General features: G+C 42.9%; 1 protein-coding gene and 1 long non-coding RNA gene across 3 annotated transcripts; one reads left to right on the plus strand and one right to left on the minus strand.

Annotated features, from left to right (window-relative positions):
• The first annotated feature begins 1,897 nt into the window (after positions 1-1,897).
• Positions 1,898-13,230, plus strand: hprt1 (hypoxanthine phosphoribosyltransferase 1). Its single transcript, XM_061234715.1, has 9 exons — positions 1,898-2,131; positions 6,073-6,179; positions 6,967-7,150; positions 8,222-8,287; positions 8,582-8,599; positions 8,686-8,768; positions 10,142-10,188; positions 10,710-10,786; positions 10,906-13,230. The coding sequence occupies exons 1-9, from the start codon at positions 2,105-2,107 to the stop codon at positions 10,951-10,953; spliced, it is 657 nt and encodes a 218-aa protein (XP_061090699.1). The 5' UTR covers positions 1,898-2,104; the 3' UTR covers positions 10,954-13,230.
• A 1,366-nt stretch (positions 13,231-14,596) lies between these two features.
• LOC133123968 (uncharacterized) lies at positions 14,597-20,283 on the minus strand. Of its 2 annotated transcripts, none has more exons than XR_009708276.1 (3): positions 19,910-20,283; positions 16,971-17,056; positions 14,597-14,720 (listed from the first exon to the last, which is right to left on the minus strand). It is a non-coding gene; the product is annotated as an uncharacterized LOC133123968 (long non-coding RNA). The 2 variants fall into 2 exon arrangements; XR_009708277.1 differs by lacking the exon at positions 14,597-14,720 and adding an exon at positions 15,141-16,148.
• Between the last annotated feature and the right edge of the window lie 375 nt (positions 20,284-20,658).

Consider the following 20,658-nt stretch of genomic DNA (forward strand, 5'->3'; position numbering starts at 1 on the left):
GCCAGTATAAAAATGCCTACTTACAATGTTATCTTTGAGTCTGAAGTCTGAACAGATTAATCCAACAGTGGTCCATTGAGGAGAGAGAATGATCATAATGTGAACCCTTGCATCATTAATTTATTTTCCTTTAACAAGGTAGCTCAGCTGTAAGGACAAAAGGGCGCTTTTCTCAAATTTAAAGAACAGAAAATGATCTTTCTTTAAATAAACAACATCAGCTTGAAAAAAAACAAAAACACAAACCAAGGCTGGATACAGCAGAGTCTGACCAAACTCTGATCCTCTCAAGTGCTGCCTTTTTACACATTTCCCAGGATTAGATGAAGACTAGTAATCTCGTCAACTGCACAGGATAGAGTGAATCTCTGACCCCTCCCAGTTAGGCTGCAGTGTATTGGCTCTCCTGCTGATTGAATTAGAAAGCCTTTCCTGGTTGCCATTCACCTATTAATCAGTCTGTAATGGATGCAATGTAATCATAAGATCGAGGGTAAGATATGTGGCCAGCAGACATAATGGCATCAGAGACGGATAGTTCTTACAAACCAAAGAACTCGATTTTAATTCGTAGTAATGATATGGGTAATTGAAAGTAGCAAGGGAATACAAAGGATTGTGTAGCCAATCGGATTTGAGGGGATGATTCGGTGGGCAGATGTAGACAGTTTATTGTGCCAGACCCAGGGGTTAACACTCCCAGTTATTTTGAAATGTGCATGCCTCTACGGCACAGTAACCACATTACTTTGGGGGCACTGGATTTTATATGACTGCCAAGAGTGTGCCTCTGGTCCACCAACTCTATCTCCACCTGCAACTATGTTTTCTCATTTTCAGAGCTTTACCTGTTTGACAATGTACAGGTACCAGGTGGTATGCCTGTTAGCTAAATAAATGAAAAATGCTACAGAATATTTTACATTTTAAAAGGCAGCTAGTATGTCCTTCCGCAATACAAGGAAAGTTGCTCTCCTACATCAATGGGTACAGCACTGTGCTTGCAATCAGCAGGGGTGTGTGTGTTGCCTGGATATGGTTCTCTCAAGGTCCAAAAATGTGCCACAAAAAAAGTATTGTCAATATTCTTTACACCGGTGACATTATCTACAGCAGTGAAGCAGAGAAACACTGCAATTGAAAGTACGGAACAATGTGGCCTGCAATAAAACTCACATTCTACTGTACCTTTCACAGCACCTGACAGTTCTTTAAAGGAATGTAATTTAGAAATCTCCAGAAATTAGCAACAGGGCTAGGTTGTTTATGGCTTCCAAAGTCCATTGTGGATTTACATTTTTTATGACTTCATTTTAGGCCGCCAACTGTGGGAACAGGTTTTTTCTCATGAAGATTAGGATAGCCTGTTTTGTGTGAGGGGTACACATCTGTATTTTGCTTTGGAAATGTATTTATCCTCTCTCAAGGTCTATCAGTGTGGGGAGGCTTTTTATACAGATATGGGCTTCAGTTTGGGAGGGGCTGAGCTGGGGTTCAGTACTCGTGTAGTGGTATGGTTCTTGTAAATTAATTTTAAAGATGTCATTCAGTGACATGTAATGGGAGCTGGTATATAGGAAAGTGCCAATGTTTTATTTTTTAATTTTTAAAATAATCTCTGACTGTGGTTGCAATATATAAAAACAACATGAGGCTGTGATTTGACAACAAAATGGCTGGTAACACAGGAATACGCATACACTACAGGTTTAAGAGATTGAATGGAAGAGAAACCTGAAAGGATGTGTCGATAAAGAAGTAAATAGCAATTCTACCATTTATTCTAGCCAAAAAAGAGGGAAAAGATCCGCAATGCGTTGTGTCCCATGCATAGATTGACAGCACTGACCGTATTGTGAAATGGGCGGAGCTACGAGGTTTGTCTTGTGTTGATTCGTTGCTCAGCCCGTCACCGTGAGAAGCATTAGCTACAGAATCGTAGGACCGAAAGCAGACGCGTAGCCTACATCTCGCAAATCTGTCATCTTAGAAATCATCACTGGGGTGGAAGACCGTTTCAACTGTGTGTCGCGATCGGAGCATTCGCGACAGAGTGGAGCAACCCAAAGTCAGCGGTCGCTGTAAATAACGTACGACCACGGACATGGCGACGACCAGCCCCTGTGTTGTGGTAAGTTTGTCTGCGAGCTATAAATAATGTCAGAATATATCTGACTGTCACTTGTCTCAGACACTGGAGACAAAATACGCGGGGGTTGTTCCCTTGTGTTCCCTCATGCTTTGAGATTCGTTGCGTTGTTTTGTTATAGTGATGCTGTTTTGTTTTGCGAATCCGATTTCATAGCAACCTGCTAACAAATTCCAAACGGTTCGCAGTGGTCTAGCTCGTCCGTACTGAATTTCTACAGTAGGGAGATTTTACACAAACAGAGGCCCGGAGACCACGCGTGTGACACACATGGTATAAGTGTACGCCGTAGGCTATGCTTTAAGCTGCGACGCGTTTTACCTAACAGACCTTACCTAACATACTGATGAACACACATCTTGTACAAGGTTGGGGGAATGTGACTGTAGCAGAATAAAGCATGTGAAGTAGCTCATTCATAATGTACGCTATTAAGTAAAGTCGCTCGTTAAAATAGATGCATTGTAGCGAATTTTCCAAGATCAACCTACACATTGTAATGGCTAGTGCTATTGTTTCCATTAATATTCCAAAATAAGCCTTTGAGTTTCTCAGTGTCTGCAGTCTGGATTTCATCGTAACATTAACATCTTTCTCCTCCTTTTACAGTAGCCTTCCCCAACTTATATGTTGACATTCCCTATTAAAGCGACAGTTCACGTTCAGTAGGCTATTTAGTGCATCTTTTAGTGCATCTTTTCGCCCTGCCAGTGTCTGTGCAATGAAGGATATCTTAGATTTAACAATTTCTGGCGTCCTGCTGGCTTGACAATGGCGGGCATCAGGGCATTCAGGGGTTCGTGGTCTAAAGTCAGACAGCACAGAACTTCAAAGCAGATTTTACAGTGACTTTATGCCTCCAGTGGCTGCACACGTCTATATTACCCTTAAATTAGGTTGCATTTTATATTCGGGTGAAATTTCCAATATGAACATTACCACACGGGTCCCTGAGAATGAAGACCTGGGCGCTGCTCGCGTGTTCACATTCAACATGACATGATGTTCTGTTGTAATATGGTGTGTTTTACAAACCCGTTTTTAAGTATTCCTAGGGTTTAGAAACGTGGGCCGCATGTAGCCAACGTCAAAACGAATTCAATGCATACGTCAATGACAGCGAAAAACAAACAGTTCTGCAAATTAAGCAATACAGTAAACCATGACCATCTGCTGCAAAGTACTTTTTACATGATTACTTCACATCCATTTCGACTGGGGTTTAAAGCATGCTTTCGCAGAAACTGAATTAGGATTTTCTCAGTAATTATGTATTAGCCTAACAATAATTAGGGGAGGCATATGGTGACTGTTGTGTAACCATTGACGATGCAGACACTGAATGAAGGCTTTGAGAAACTGGTTCTCTAGGGAAGATACACGAACATAAGATGTCTTGTGTACACTGATGGGCACTTTAGCTTCGTTATCCCGCTGAGCTTAAAGAAGCAATGTGGATGTTTCATATTTACATAAAACATTTCATTTTTGTATCTCATATGTTAACAGATAACTCAATATATTCCAGGTGAAGTTTCAATTTGACAGGGCAACCATTTGAAAGATATAGTTTAAAATTACAAATACAAGTGCTGCACAAGTGTTGCACTCGCTCAAGAGGTATTAATTACAAAGATCTTACTGCAGGTGTGTGGAGCCACAAATGGATATGAAGAAAAAATGCTGTCCTTCCATTACAACAGATTAGACAATGAGGTCAAACAAAAATAATGTGACAACCACAGTGTGCTTTCATCAGTGCCATAGCAGCGCCATGCAGGCAGTGGACCACCAGGAAAGGAGTTCAAGATCCCTGCATTACACAGACATCCAGACATGTTCATGGTTTTACAAACTCAGTCCAATGGACCGCTGAGGATCCTGGCATTTGTACCAACTAACTAACAAGTAGTTAATTCAGCTGTAGTCTGTAAAGGGACTAATTTAACTAATTACAGGATAGGGAGAAACTAGTAAAAATTAATAGGGGTCCACACAACTATTTTAGTTACAGACAGGTTGGGGACTAGGGCTTGTGTCGGTAGGGCACCGTCAAAATGGTGGAGAGTCATTAGCTTCTCAGCATACATAGAGATAGGTAGGGAACCTATCTCTTACAAACAGTAGCGGGGGCTGAGGAAGACGACACCAGTCAAAGCCAGCATACCGTTGCATGCTATACGGAGGACGGGTCAACAGCAGGTCATCTCTCATCTCAGCAGGTCATTTCTTCTCTGCTGTTTAGTGAGCCACTGAAATTAATTGTTACTTTTATGTGTGAAGTCATTGGGTGCTCTTGTGCCGATGAACATGGGCTGACATTAGCTCAGGAGGTAAAGAGTGGCAGCTGGTTCGATCCCCCGCCCTGGGTGTGTCGAAGTGTCCCTAAGACACCTAACCCCCAATTGCACCTGACAAGCTGATTGGTACCTTGCATGGCAGCTTTTGGCACGTGAGTGTGTGTGTATGTGTGTGTAAATAGGTGAATGAGAGGCAGTAATTGTAACAAGCCTTGGATAAAAGCGTTATATAAATGCAATCTATTTGCAAGGTAAGTTTTAGAGGTTTCTCCAGTTTGCATTCAGGACTGAACTGATCACGGAATTATGAAAGAGAGCCCTGAGTTTATGGTTTGAAAAGTACATAAACTTAGATGCTGCTCTGTTAGGTTGGCTACATTTGGGTTCTCTGCTGGCTCTACTGGTGGGGGGTAGGGTGTTACCCAGCTGTTCTGCCTGTGGTTAGAGCGATCTGTCCGAGACTCACTCTGCTGTAGGGGGATGAGTGACTACAGTCAAGGAAAACTATTTGCTTGTAAGAGTTCTCATTTCATAATAAAATGTACTCTGTACACTTCCAGCTATCCTGAGCCTGCTGCCCCTGCTGCTTTAATGTCCAACCTAGCCCAGCCTGTCACATGACAGCAATGAGCAGCACAGGGTTCGATGTCAGGATGTTTCAGGAAATTAGATTTTTAAAGTGAAAGAACTCAGGGTCAGGCCCTCTGCTCTTGTGTGCATTTGCAGATGCACATAAATATGTTTCTACCTTTTGCCTCTTCGACCTTCATATTTGCCATTGTAAGTTTGCTGCCTCCAAGCCACGTACATTTGGTTTTTTGGTTTTTTTGGGGGGGGGGGGACAGGCATATGAAAAGTTCCCTCCTGAAAAGTCAGCCACCTGAAGGCAAAAAAAAAAAAACCCATGCACAAGCTTGCCTAATTTGGATTAGATAGTTCTGACTCTTTCAAAGAACTGGATGTACTAGAGGCCTCCAGCGCTAGAGTGGGTTGTCTCCACCCACCCTACCCTCACCCGTCATTCCCTTCCCAGTTTCCTAGCTTTAGCCACTTCTACCGCCTTTGCCTGTGGAAACCCCAAATTACAGTGTGTGCTGTGTGCTTTCTGACAAGTCAGTTGCGCAAGTATAGCTGGGCAGGGGCAGGACGGTAACTTGACCGGTTCTCTTTCTCTCTCTCTCTCTCCTTCCCTCCCTCCCTCCCTCCCACCTGCTAAATATCTCCCTGCCACTGTCTTGTGACTCCTGTCTGCTCTTATTTAACACATCTCATGCCAAAATGCAATGGGCTTCATGGTCCAAAAATCTACCACCATTCACCACTTATAGCAATAGAGCAAAAATAAAACTGCGCAAAGCTACACAAACTTGAACCACAAGCTTAAATAAAGGGAAGTAGGGGAAAAAAACAAGAGACCGCTTGTGACTCCTGCACTTCCCAGAAGACTGAAATCAACCAATCGGCAGCTAAATAAGCAGCTCATTTAACCATCAACCTGCTGGACTGCAGCCACGTTGCCGTGGGAACATCAGGTAACTGCAGTCCGCCCTTACCTCCCAAGGGCTATAACAGGTAAATGGAACTGTTGTGATCTCTGTCTGTAAAGCTATCTGTCTGTTTCAGATCAGCGACGAGGAGCAGGGCTACGACCTGGACCTGTTCTGCATTCCGAAGCACTACGCTGGAGACCTGGAGCGGGTCTACATCCCGCACGGACTCATCCTGGACAGGTCTGTACCTTCCAGTGCACACTCCCCTCTCCCATGCCGGGACCATCTCAGGCCATTCCCTCACAAGACCAGCAGCAGTTAACCTTCAAATATTGAGTCTCTGGAGAGCTGCAGTGCTATCTGGCTTATCAGTGACTTACACACTTTAGGGGGCTGAATTGCATCAAAGTCCAACGGACACTACAGGACTGGAGTGTCCTGCGTTGTGTTGTCATTTCATGGTCCCATGCAATTACGGCCTGACTTTAACTGCTTTCTCCACAGACACAGAACTCACAGGGCAGGTTTCTGAATGAATGTGTTGCCCTGTGGCACTTTCTATGGGGCTCATCTTCTCAGTGCCATCCTTTAGGTGCTTTTCTGAGGGGGCTAGAAAAGAACATGGGACCGTTGAGTGATGAGAACCAGCTACTCCGCTGACGTACTGTAGGCTCATTCACCCAGTCTAGAGTATCCAGAATTGCACCATGGGTCCCTTGCCTGCCTTCACTGTTCCCAGAACTACTGTGCACATGACAATAGCTACAATAACTCTTATCGCCATGGTTTCACTCGCACATGACTCATTTCTCCCAGCTGAATTTCCATTTTCCACAGAGCCTCGTGGGGTCTCTTAAAATGGAGCATGAAAAAAAAAAGCACACTTCCATTTTCATTTTACTGGGGAGGGAGGGGGGTGTTTTTCACCTGTGATGTGAATAAGGCCTTATATAAAACGAAAGGAGGGGATAAGAGCTGGTAGACTGGACAGAAAGCTGACACCCCCCACCTTCTTTGGCCCCCCCAGGACGGAAAGGCTAGCACGGGAGATCATGCAGGACATGGGGGGACACCACATCGTTGCCCTGTGCGTGCTCAAAGGGGGGTACAAGTTCTTTGCCGACCTGCTGGACTACATAAAGGCCCTGAACCGCAACAGTGACCGCTCCATCCCCATGACTGTGGACTTCATCCGGCTAAAGAGCTACTGCGTAAGACTCCTCCATCTGTAATACTGTTTCAGTGTGTGTGCGTGTGTGTGCGTGTGTGTGTGTGTGCGCACTTACAGAAAAAAGGGGAAAATCACTACAGTGGGAAAAATATTTAGCATAAAATATTTAACATAAGAGTGCTTAATTTAGGTGAAAATGTGAAGTTCCCAAAACTGTATGCACATTTGCACTAGATCTATTTTTTTAACTGGGTCAGGGCCCAGTGGTGGTTTGTGTGAGTAGTTCTTTAAATAAATCACTTCCTGTAAATTATGCACTTTTTTCAGAGATAGTAAAACTGAATACTGTGCTATGCATAGCCTTAGCCATACATGTGAATTCATATATTAGACTGTGTTTTAAAAGGAGCCGGTCACAGAAAATGATTAATCAATATTAGTTTTATTCAAGATTTATTCTATCTGCATTCAGTTTGTCTTGAAGCAACAGTAACTACTTGGAAAACTTGGAACAAAGGATCTGTACATGATGCAGTTTGTGCCCAGTCCTTCACAGTGACTGCAGTCCGTGTCAGTACACCACACATTATTTAGCATTTGCCGTATATTTCGTTACTCATATTTCCACACGTCCTGTTGGTCTGTGTCAGGTCAACTGATTTCCTTAAATTTGCCTGTGCCTCACCACACTCGCCCTGTTTGCATGCACACCATATTCTGCAGAAGGGTCCTCATTCTGGATCAGGTCATTCTGGTTATGCTGTTTAAGTGTGTCATGAAAGGAACGCCCCCGTCTTAATCCCGTTTACGAACATTCGTACATGGTTAGCTGAATATTCCTTTTACGTTCTTCAATCAGTGCATGTAAGCTAAAAGACGGAGTCCTTGTAATTCTTCCATGTGCATTGACTGCTTAGAATTTGCTGAGTAAATTTAGCGCAAATAATATTTCTGACATTTATCCCAACAAAGTACATTGTTTTAGGACTGGAATAATGATGTGCGTGTAATTGTGGTCACCATCAACCAGGTGAAGGAAGAATAGTTATTGTTATTTTTGGGTTATCATATTTATCATTCTCCATTCCACCGCTCTGTCTGTATTGCCCAGAATGACCAGTCGACGGGTGAGATCAAGGTCATCGGGGGAGACGACCTGTCGACCCTCACAGGGAAGGTAGGACTGTTTTTCTGAATCACGTGCTGCATATTTAAGACAAAGCGAATGCCTATTAAAACACTGCATAACTTATTGGCTCAGCAGAGACCTGAATGTACACCTGCTGTGTATTAATCTAGGCAGACATTTCCCATAACTTTGCGTTAATTGTCCTCTTTTTGTGGTGTGACATGAACCAAAATTCTCCATGAACCCTTAAAATGGACTAATACCGAAGTTGTGCTTGTAGAAACATGATTAAGATGTCTCCCCCAACACTAAACACTTCTCTCTTCCTACGTTTCCATGCAGAACGTCTTGATCGTGGAGGTGAGTGAACATCATACCCTTATTCTGACTGTTTGCCGATTGGGCAACATGGACAACCTTTCACTCAGTCCCCACCCCCCTCCTAGGACATCATCGACACAGGAAAGACCATGAAGACCCTGCTGCAGCTGCTCAAGCAGTACAACCCAAAGATGGTGAAGGTGGCCAGGTACGGACCCAGGGAGAGGGAGGGTGACACCCACACATGGACTCCTATACTCCATTACTGATCTGACCTGCGTCAAATAGTACATTAACTCTTAAATCAGTGATCTTCATTCCTGATCCTGGAGATCCACAAGGTCTGCTGGTTTTTGTTGTTACTCTGCACTTTTTGCATTTTAATTGATTAATTAAAATAGTCGATTACTCACTTCACCTCACTCCACTTGGTTTCTTGTTGGAAAAAAAACTAGCAGATCGTGATGCTTTTCCAGACCAGGAGTGAAGATCACTGCTGTAGATGCTGGTAAATTTTGAAAACACTCCAGCAGATCCCTGAGAATTTTACTGAACTATATTCTCAACCAAGCACTGGTCTGCTTTGTCCACCATATCCCTGGTTTGCTCTGAACATTGACTTGTGAATTTAAGGTACTAGATATGTATTGTCACATACTGTAGGTTAGGGCTGGACAAGTCCATCTAGACCAGTAGCTACTTAATTATGAACACATGGAGTACCATTTGCTGGAGGTACAGCAGGTCTTCTTTCAGGCTCTGAATAGCCACACTCAGGCAATCCATCAAAATCTATCTCTGGTCAAACAGGCCTGTCTTCAGCAGTAAGACGTTCTCTAAACTCATACTGGTCAAATAATCTGTGAAGTCATTCAGTCAAATTGAAAGCACAGTACATCACTGCGTCTAACCAGCAGGATCTGGTCTTTGTAAAAGGCAATTTACTCAGTGCTGGCACAGGTAAGGAAACTGGCCCTGTGTGATACAAGAGCTGGTTGCGGTCAAAACCTTTTCTCCCAATTTGACACCAACTCTGGAATGGCAGTTAGCCAAAGCCTTCCAATCAATAGGCCATTCTGAGAGTGGTCAACTGAGCATGTCCAGAAAGCACATCATTACAGGTCCCACAGGGAGCTTAAAAACCACTTTCATTGTGACAGAGTTGCGTCTGCAGCTGCACGTGCTTTGCATCTTCCATTTATTAATAACCATTTTGTAATTCTTCCATAAATGGTATTTGGTGCTTGTCATCCACTTCAAGTAACTTAAAAAAGAAAAAGAAAAACCCCAGCGAAGCCATTTTGAGTTTCAGATCAACAACTTCACATGCCCATAATGGCTGTACTGTCATTTCCTGCATCCTGTTGTCACTTCAGCCTAAGAATGTGAGTGAATTAGTTGGAGGAATAAATAAGCAACGAATTTTAGAATACAAAATTATTCGAAAAGATATTAACAGAAAATATCATCTTTGAACAGCAAATATGCAACACACTTGGCTTAACCTTGAGCAAACATAGTGCTGATCAAAGTGCAGTGAAGTTTAATTCCATTGATGTAATGAATCTTTCCTGCTGACAGTTTGTTGGTGAAGAGGACACCAAGAAGTGTTGGATACAGGCCAGACTGTGAGTTGTGCATGTGACCACTCTCTGCTTACACTGAAATTAAGATCTCACACTGCTCTCTGCTTACACTGAAATTCACATCTCACATTGCTCTCTTACACTGAAATTCACGTTTTATACCGCTCTGCTTACAGTGAATTTCACATTTTAAACTGCTCTGCTTACACTGAAATTCAAGATAAACAGACTACTGCTTTCAGGTTTTACAGCCTTGGCATTACAAGGTTTTACAAAGCCCAATTAAGTTTCCACAGACACACAACAACTGCTATAAAGCTGGTAAAAGTATTAGTCTACATACAATGATTAAGAAAAAGAATTGTACATTGACTCCCCCCCCGGTTCAGCAGGGATAGTCTGTACTATGTGTGTGGCACAGTGTTGTTTATGTGGCTTATAGGGTCCCACACATATACAACAATATAAACAATATAAACAATACAGGTAGAATCAATTCAGTGTTGTGTATTGGGCTACCGATTCAATTGATAAACCAAATCTTCCCCCCCCCCCTTTCCCAGTTGTAGGATTTGAAGTTCCCGACAAATTTGTGGTGGGGTACGCACTAGACTACAACGAATACTTTAGAGATCTAAATGTAAGTATCTCCACAAAACCTTCCTCCTGGGTGTTTATGTGCACAAGGTTTTCACTGTGTGAGCTGTGCAGCATGTGGGAAAGCAGGACGTTTGAGGCATGTGATTTTGTGTTTTTCAGCACATCTGTGTCATCAGCGAGACGGGAAAGGAGAAATACAAGGCGTGAGGAAGACTGCACCTCCCCGTTTAGCTGTGTACGATTGTTCATATTTTTGCCATCGATGCTGCAGATCATTTTTAAACAGTGACTTTGTTGTTTTTTTTGTTTTTTTTAATGATTGTTGAGCATATCAAGTGCACATTCCCAGAGGCATCCAGGTCTTACTCTCATGCTATGGGGCACCTTGAATGTGCTAGCACGTACCTCACTTTTACCATTTGCAAGCAAAATCAAATCAGTTTCTGAAGCCCAGTTTGTTTTGGACTGGCTGGGCATTAGTGTACTATAATCTCCAGGCCTGGAGGCCAACAGTGTGTAATGGTTTTATGTGGTTTCTTCTCAATCAGCAGCCAATTCAGGCTTTGTAAACAAGATGTGTGGTCTCAATCGTAAATGAAGGAGTGAAGTGCTGAAACACACTGAAAACCAGCAGCCGATGCAGACATCCAGGGGCTTCTGCTCTGAACCGCATGCAGAAGGACAATGTATTTAATGCTGACTCGGTGGGGTGCGGCTTTCACATTGCCATTGGCTGGAAATTCAAAGGGCAAAACGTCACTTGGGTTCGGTTATTCTTTCGCTAAATTTAAGACAATCCCTTTATTGACAACAATCTCAACCTTATTTCAGCATGAAAGGGCTGTGTAGTGTCACGCCAACCCCTTGGATTCCTGTGCTGATTGCAGATTCCACTTCTCACATTGGCTTGTATTTTAATAAACTTCCTCGAATATAAATCATTCGTAGTTATACTGAACTAACCATACGAGTTAAATCTATTGTGCTATAATGTAATTGAGAGGAATTTTAAGGAAAGGACATGGTCCAGTTAGACTGAATGTATGTATCATTCTGGTATAACCCAATTCCCAGGCCAACAAAGTTTGAAAACTGCAAACAGCTAATCCAGTGGCTGACTACAGACACGCTTTGCTTTCTGACAGGGAGGTAAAAACCAAAACAGCCATGGTTGTGTAAGGTGGGTGTAACTATCCACTACTTGACCTGCAGGTGCTACAGTATTTCATCTTGATCAAACAGAGCTACCGCTCTCTGGTGGCAGCTTGTGGAACTGCACCCTTTCTCGTGCGTTCCTGTACTATACCAACCAATCCCTGCCCCATTATTCTTCTCCAAACCCCCCCCCAAAAAATATATTGCCATGGACTGTAACCTGGGGATACCATAATTGCTCATTAAGGTTATAACTTATTCATACCTCTTTTTATGCTTATTCTGGTGACTATGTACATTCAATTAATATATTTTGCTTGTTTTTTGCATTTCAATAAATTATTTAATTTCCACTGTATAAAAATCCCATTTCTAGTGCCTTATCTGCCTGGTTACGGGGTGACAAATCACACCCATCAATATTTACATTTGAAAATGTCTGAATTGAGTTCCATCTTCAGTTCAAACAAGAGAGATGAAGGCATGTTTTCATTACAAAGTAATGCCACACTGGGTTTATTTACAATATTGCTTTTTGGAACAGGGCATCAGTAGATTTGTGGGAAATACACAGTAGGAGATGGCAGCCACAGGCATCACAATGCCTCTGGTATTCTGTACTGGGGGCGAGATACACCGGAGAAAAAAACATGAGAAACAAGTCAATCCATCTTCACACTACTGGAGATATGCATACAGGTTGCAATAAATACAGAATATGCTTGTAATATGGTAAATAACTATCTTTTTTTGGAGGACATAGCACCATCATATGGCTGCAAGTGCTATCATTCCATTTCAGATCAAATACAGGACATTGCCATGTGAAATTTCAACAAATTCTAATATTTTCCTGGAATGTTCCATACAAAAACGTATGCAAATTAATTTTCAGTAATAACTTTGCTCGTTGTTTTTACCAAATCTCTGAGACAAAGGCAGAAAACCTGACAGAATAACGGGTAATGTCCCATATTTCAGAATAACATGAAACCAACACAAAGTGATGTTTATATTACATAATATTTCATCACCGTTTTTGGGTACAGTGGTTTCAATGTGCACATGAACTGAGGGGTTGATGTACAAAATCTTGATAGAGCAGATTTGTTTCCATGGAACTGCAGTTTGCTTTACAACCTACAGGGGGCAACTGTAAGCTGTAGCACCATCAAAGCTTCCTGTTTTTCAGTTCATTTCTGAAGAGGGGACCTATTGTATGTGTGCTATGCCTGTCTGGCCCAGAGCGCACTGCTTTTCCCATTGTCGTCTTTGTCACAGACTCCACCAATAAAGATTATGTTTTCAAAACATACCGATTATAAAGTTTATCCCAGTCCTTGCACCCAATTTTTCTATTTTTTAAAAATGTTATAACCCCCAAAAAAAACCCAGATTTGAGGTCATTTTAATTTTCTTTGAAGTGTTCTGAACATGAAGAAATGTTTTATAAGGAATATTACTGGTGCTATGGCTGAAAAATATTCAAAGAAACAAGGTTTATCACAAATGTATACCGCACAAAAACAAAAGCTTACAATTCCACTCATATTTCAAAGCTTCCCACCATCTTAGCAGTTGGTTTGAACAGTGCTTTATTTAAACAGTGATTCTTTTAAATACATTATTATAATGATTCCAAGATGTACAGCAGCGATGTCTAATCGTATCTGAGAAGGGCGTGGGTGCAGGCTTTTGTTTTTTCACAGTACTAAAACAACCCACACAGCTCAACAGCTGAGCTAGAACAAAAACCTGCACCCACACTGGACACCGCCATTGAAGACAAAAAAAAAAAGAAAAAAGAAAAACACCACAAAAATAAGAAACACTGCAATCTGTAGTCTTGCGCAGAGCGTGTGGATGTGGGTACAGATGGGCGTTACTGGAGCGTGTGGGTACAGACAAGTGTTACTGGAGCGTGTGGGTACAGACAGGCATTACTGGAGTGTGTGGGTACAGACAGGCATTACTGGAGCGTGTGGGTGTGGGTACAGACAGGCTTTACTGGAGCGTGTGGGTGTGGGTACAGACAGGCGTTACTGGAGCGTGTGGGTGTGGGTACAGATAGGCGTTACTGGAGTGTGTGGGGGTGTGGGTACAGACAGGCGTTACTGGAGCGTGTGGGTGTGGGTACAGACAGGCGTTACTGGAGCGTGTGGGTGTGGGTACAGATAGGCGTTACTGGAGTGTGTGGGGGTGTGGGTACAGACAGGCGTTACTGGAGCGTGTGGGTGTGGGTACAGACAGGCGTTACTGGAGTGTGTGGGTACAGACAGGCGTTACTGGAATGTGTGGGTGTGGGTACAGACAGGCGTTACTGGAGCGTGTGGGTACAGACAGGCGTTACTGGAGTGTGTGGGTACAGACAGGCGTTACTGGAGTGTGTGGGTACAGACAGGCATTACTGGAGTGTGTGGGTACAGACAGGCATTACTGGAGTGTGTGGGTGTGGGTACAGACAGGCGTTACTGGAGCGTGTGGGTACAGACAGGCGTTACTGGAGTGTGTGGGTACAGACAGGCGTTACTGGAGTGTGTGGGTACAGACAGGCGTTACTGGAGTGTGTGGGTACAGACAGGCGTTACTGGAGTGTGTGGGTACAGACAGGCATTACTGGAGTGTGTGGGTACAGACAGGCGTTACTGGAGTGTGTGGGTGTGGGTACAGACAGGCGTTACTGGAGCGTGTGGGTACAGACAGGCGTTACTGGAGCAGAACAGCAACACTGGATACGGCAGTCCAACTCCAGTGTTTACGTGCTGCTACGGTACCGCCCATCAGCACACCCCTCCACTTCCTGGGGGCTCGCCGGACTCCTGCCAATGGGCCGAGGGTGGGGGGGGCAGAGGGAGGAGAGGGAGGAGGAGGATGAGGAGAGGGCTGAGGGGGGAGGGGAGAGAGAGGAGAAGGCTGAGGGGAATGAGGGTGAGGACAGAGAAGGAGGAGAGGAGAAGGCTGAGGGGAGAGAGGGTGAGGGTGGGGGGGGGAGGAGAGGAAAAGGCTGAGGGGAGAGGAGGAGGAGGAGGAGGGCTGGAGTCGGAGGGGCAGCTCCTCACGGTTTGCATCTCCGTGTCTCTACAAACCATGACGTGCTGCTACAGCGGCCACCAGAACTGAGCCACCAACCCTTACACACACCACAGTGAAATATAAACAAGGTTCTCATATAATGAAAGGGATCTCTTAATTTTGTACTCACACAATGCCAATACACATCAGTTTACAAAAAAATAAATACAATTTCAATATCTTCACACTCAAACTGTACATGTGCAGTGATGAACACTCACTTGAATTAGGCTTTTAAAGCGGTTGAGCCAGCTCTGTTTCAGAGAACATCGCACCAAGCACGGGCCGATTACAGCAGACCACATATTCAGGTTTTAAGATTTCTGGAGCGGAGGACGCGCTGAAGGACCAATCGCGGCTGGCTTCGTCTCCCGCCGTACAGTTGACAGCGTTGGGGGTGCGAATACATCTGTGGTGACTATCCGTGCGGGAGGGGGAAGTCCCGAGTGTACACACATCTCTCCCCACCTCAATGAGAAAACTCCCCTCCCCCACACAAGTGCCACGGCCGTGTAAAATGCTTCAGCGTCTGCGGTGACGGCTGGTCCGCACACCGCCTCTCACCAGGCCTCACCAGCCTCTATCGGCGGCGTTACTACAAAACGACAAACGTGTGTGCGTTCGCACGTGCGCGTCCGTTTTTCGCCAGACTCAACACGTCACCGCTGAGCTGCGGGAGGCCAGGAAACGACTGACACAGGCTGATAAAGAGCAAACAAAAATGTACAAAAAAAAAGAGTTAATCTATAGGAGCCCTGCTTCAGTTGGTAACACAGGGGTGAGGAGCCCTTTTTCTGGACGACTGTCCCGTTTCTGAATTTTAGCCCAACGTCTGCTCTTGATTAACTAACCCAATCATTTATCTGACATTTCAGCAACATTTAGCAATTGGCTTGTGAATTACGGCCAAAGGCTGTTGTTAAGTGCCGAAATGAAACATTTTACTGCGGTCTAATTTGAGTGAATCTGCATTGGTGCATACAGCTAATTAGCCCAGAGATCAAGGGTAATTGCTGGGACTTCGTGGACAACCAAGATCCCACATCCCTGTTCTCCGGTCGTGTCAAACACTGGGCGCGAGCGGTCTCTGATGCTCGTCTTGCGCCTCCGGTCTCTCCGTGTTCCCACCCAGAGGCTGCGACTGCCACGAAACCGCGCTGCCCTTCACCGCAGAACTGCAGAAACCCAGTTCCCTCTTCTGTTTTAAGTTGAAGAATATTGCGTATGCTTACAGCGCTTCACAAACACCTCCAGCGAAACCGGAGATGTCAGGAAGCCCTCTGACATGTCTAATTACCAAGGGCTGTGCGCAGAAAAGGCAGCCAGGCAGTCGAATCATACCATGAGGGCTTCTGATTTAGCGTGAGCAAGATACAACTAAAAACAAACTAAATTGTTCAAATATTTAACTTAATTTATGAAAAATGTTAGTTAACTCAGGCTAAATGAGGCAGTAGCTGAATGAGGCAGTGGTTTTTCAACTTTCTCATCCTACAAACCACATTATGAGTGAATCAATTTTCTGTGACTCATTTACTACATATAGCACTACATGCGTTCACATTTCAGCCTGAGTCAAAACTAGAATTACACAAACTGGTGCAGTGTATAACAGTACTGTTAAATTTTACTGGTGTGAATGCCAATAGAAAGCATCATACACAGCAAGTTATATTCTTGTGTGCGTGTTTCACTGCCTACCTGTGGGTCCCAGCTCACAGTTTGGGGCCCACTGCTATGAGGGATAATGCTCATTTCCAGGAAACTGCATTTGCATTCTTTAAATTAATCATAAAATAACTTTACATGGCACACAATTAATTGGTTTAAAACTGGTATAACATAGTATAATGGTTCAGGAATTGTTTCAGTAAAATGCCCAGCTATGCAAGTAGGTTACATGTAAAACATTTTCAAATAACAATTCAAAATAATAATTGAAGTCGTAAATGTAATGCAAATATGAGCTGTTGCTGTAAGAGTGTAAGTGAATATACCTGCCTGAGCAACAGCTCCCTGTGGTCTATATGGATGCTACAAGCAGCCAGCTGATGGGCGTGGTCATGAAAGACCTTCAAAACACCTACAAGAGGAGAAGCACAGAGGAAATTGTGAAACACAGCAAACATTCAGAAATAAATTAGCATCAGATAATACAGTTTACCTTTGAAAGTGATTTTTGTGGGAAGTGGGTCTGCCAGCACTGCACAATGTGACTTCTTACACAAAATGTCTACTCTTCAAGTGTGGTCCATCACCCCATTGAAACATTGGACACCTCTGAATTAAGCACACACTTTTCCAGAAGGACTTACACATGTTCCCTAAACCCACTCATGCAAATGCATGTTTTACTCAAAATATTTTTCCTATTAAGTACATTCCTCAGAGGTACAAGTATTGGGTTTGAAGCTGTAACAGAGTAAAGGTCCTGTACCACATTTCCACCCGAGCTGACTTACAGAACTTACAGCTAGTGCTGTAGAATGGGTGTCATTCAAGGGAAAAACCTACAATATCACAGGTTCATCCAGGAAATTAAAACACATTAAGAGCACATACATGCTTAATAAAATAAAAATAAAAATTAAAATAATTAAAATGGTTGCACAATCCTCCACAATTACAGGGTCTCCGACATGTATCCTCTTTACTGAAAGGTCTCCAGGCAGCCCTCTGAAATTGGATATGTGCAAACCCGTGGGCAGTGTAGCAGGAGGGGGGGGAGGGGGGGATAACAGCCCATAGCACGCCCCCCATATCTACACAAATACTCATGATGGGTCACCCCTTTGACCAGATCCAACAACTCATCCATTCTCCAAAATTGGGGAGGAGGCACACACAGGGATTACGCCAGAGACGGGAAGTGATTAAATTGGGTGGGGGGGAGGGGGGTGGCGCTGGTTCCCCTGCTGCCGACTTCGGGTACTGCACTGCACCTTGGTTTAGTGGAAACTAGGCGGGCCTTACTTTCTCAACAGGCCTCAACTTGCCTGGTGAACGGTTACCTCCAGGGCAAAGGTGATTTTTACATTGAAAATTAAAGGAAAAGTTAGAAATGGGAGGTGCGGATAAATTATTTTCAATCAAGTCAATATTCCCTTGAAATATTTTCGCACAATGCGCAACGATAGGCAGTGCTAATTATTCGCACCTGTTAGGTAGCAATTCTTAACATTTTAAAATTACATTTACTGGACGCTCTGCGACTCAAGTGTAAGTGTATAACAACAGTAGAACGCTGGTAATTATGAAAGTGCTTAAGGGCTTGTCATGCTACATATAGCAACCTCAAGGCCATGACTGGGCACATTTAATTCAAATATTCTAACAAGTAAATGGAAATAGGCTGCAAATGTACCTATAATGCACTAGTGGTTTATAAAATGCAATTTAACCTATGAATTGGGTTTAAAATATCAAAAACCGCAGCAGTCAGGAAAACAGACGTACAGTGAATGATTCACGGCGTGGCAACTCCACTAGCTCCCTGCGAGTTGAACATGACCAGACACGTCCCTTACTTGGCTACACCAAATGATAACTAATATGGAAACATATTAATGGAATTGTTTAGTATTGCTATTTAAATACCACCATGCAACTGATTCTATATTTACGGAGAAATAAATTGTATAAAGACCCTTGCATAGCAACATGTGGCATGCAATATTTTAGCAAGCCATCGTTTTTGGCAATACAACAAGCTATACTCTGAATGAAACAAAAAAATAATAGCTAATATTTAATTCTCCATGAGAAGTCGACATGCTTGGAAAGCCAGCAGGCAACTGGAGCAATCAACGAGCGCATTAGCCTAGCTAGAAAAGAAAAACGCCAACGTAGTAACTTAGCATAATAACGTGCAGGCCATTACATTACTGGGAAAAATAAACCAATTCGTCATAGCTATTCCACACAACCGATATTTCGAAAATAACGGTCAGATTTAGTAAACGAATAATTATGGGCTAATCAAAAATAGGAACCTCAAAACTAACTCATATTATTCAAAATATGAGCTATATTCAATTTCTAGTATAAATGAGTTGTGTGTAAGCAAGTTATAACGTTATAATAATTTCACGACGAAATTCAGATAGCCTATTGATTGAACTGGATTTAAAAAAAAACAAGCAGTTACAACAAAACGTTTCAATCTTAACGTCGTTTCGGTTTTTGTGCCGAATCCCTTTGTGTACAAGTTGTCCAAGAAAATTTAAAAAGCCAAACTTTTATCTTCCAAAAATACATCGGCAAATCAACGTTAACTGACGGAATTGGGAAAAGCATTTGAATTTCGCACCACTAACCCAACTTACTTTTCAAACATTCTAAAAGTTCTCACGTTATGCTACTTGTTTGATATTATAATATTCATACCGTGTCTTTTGTCGAGAGAAAAAAAACTTAAAAGTACCAAAGTTGCAAAAGACCAGAGCAGCATTACATTCAAACTGTTAGCCTTTTCCCCTTTGCTGTTCTTGATTAGCTGGCAATAGAAAATTCCGTTTACATCGAAACGATTATCTTTGTTATAGCCAAGTAGCTAGCCAGCTAACTAGTATTATATAGAAAAGTTAGAATGTGCCGCTTGTAGCAAACAACACATTACTACGAAACCACACTCTGGATGAATGAAGACAAACGAATATTTTTTTCACGCAACGGTTAGCTACATTTTCCCGAAATAATTTTTTTAATTCTTCTTTTATTTTAAAGACACTGGGCGCATAAAGACGCAAAATTAGCGTGTAAAAGTCTCCAGCCACTCAGGTAAAATCATGGACTATATTTTTCACCGAACAATCAAATTTTTCGAGATGCCTCAATCGTTGCAATTTAAGAACTACGGAAGAAAGTGAGTGGTGGAGACTGAGAGTTTAAAAAAAAAAAAAACATGAAAAATAATTCCCAAAAAATCCAAACTTACCTCCAGCCCAATCGAAAATGGCGCCGAAACGTAAAAAAACGTATTAAATTTCATTGTAAGGTCGCTTGCAAGGCTTTGTGGGAACATAAGCGATGCAACGTCCTCTTCGGGTTCTGTTGGAGGCGGTGTTGTTGTGTTGTCTCTGCAGAGGCACGTTTTAATAAACGAGCAATATTAATTTCCCGTCTCTGAACATTTTATCAACCTAGTGTGTATTGCACTGGTCTAACCCTCTCATGGCACAGCTAGCATAACGAGTTTTATGAAGAACATGCGGCGCCGCAGTCAGCGATAGGCTACAACTAGCCTAACTTTGTTTTAAACTTCATCGCGTTTAGATTATAGCCTATGCTACGACAATATTGCATGTAGCGTTGACCTGGACCAAGTTATAAAACACATCGCGTTACGTTCTATGAAATTGTACTTAATACTTGCGCAACCAATGAACACATTACGTTCAACTAAGTTTTGTGTAGGCTAAAGTAATTAAACAAGATAACATATATGTGCACATATCTACGTAAGGATTTACTTTTTTTGTGGGGAAACTGTTTTGAAAGGGCTTAAGAGACACAGAATACAGTTTAATATCGAATGATAATGACTTCAGATCGTGTGGGTGTATTCTGTTTTTCAGTTAATCATGAAATGAATTGCAGCCCCACAGGAAGTTTAAAGTGGCGCAAAAATGTATACACCCACATATGACCATCAGACTTTACACCTTCACTGATGGGAGAGAGACT

The sequence above is a fragment of the Conger conger genome, chromosome 3 (genome assembly GCF_963514075.1).
Source record: "Conger conger chromosome 3, fConCon1.1, whole genome shotgun sequence".
Lineage (NCBI taxonomy): Eukaryota > Metazoa > Chordata > Actinopteri > Anguilliformes > Congridae > Conger > Conger conger.

Excerpts from the sequence above, each read along its gene's own strand:
- hprt1 (XM_061234715.1), top strand. The coding sequence starts at position 2,105 with ATGGCGACGACCAGCCCCTGTGTTGTG. Across the intron at positions 2,132-6,072 it reads CGACCAGCCCCTGTGTTGTG|ATCAGCGACGAGGAGCAGGG; the intron begins GTAAGTTTGTCT and ends TGTCTGTTTCAG. Across the intron at positions 6,180-6,966 it reads CACGGACTCATCCTGGACAG|GACGGAAAGGCTAGCACGGG; the intron begins GTCTGTACCTTC and ends TGGCCCCCCCAG.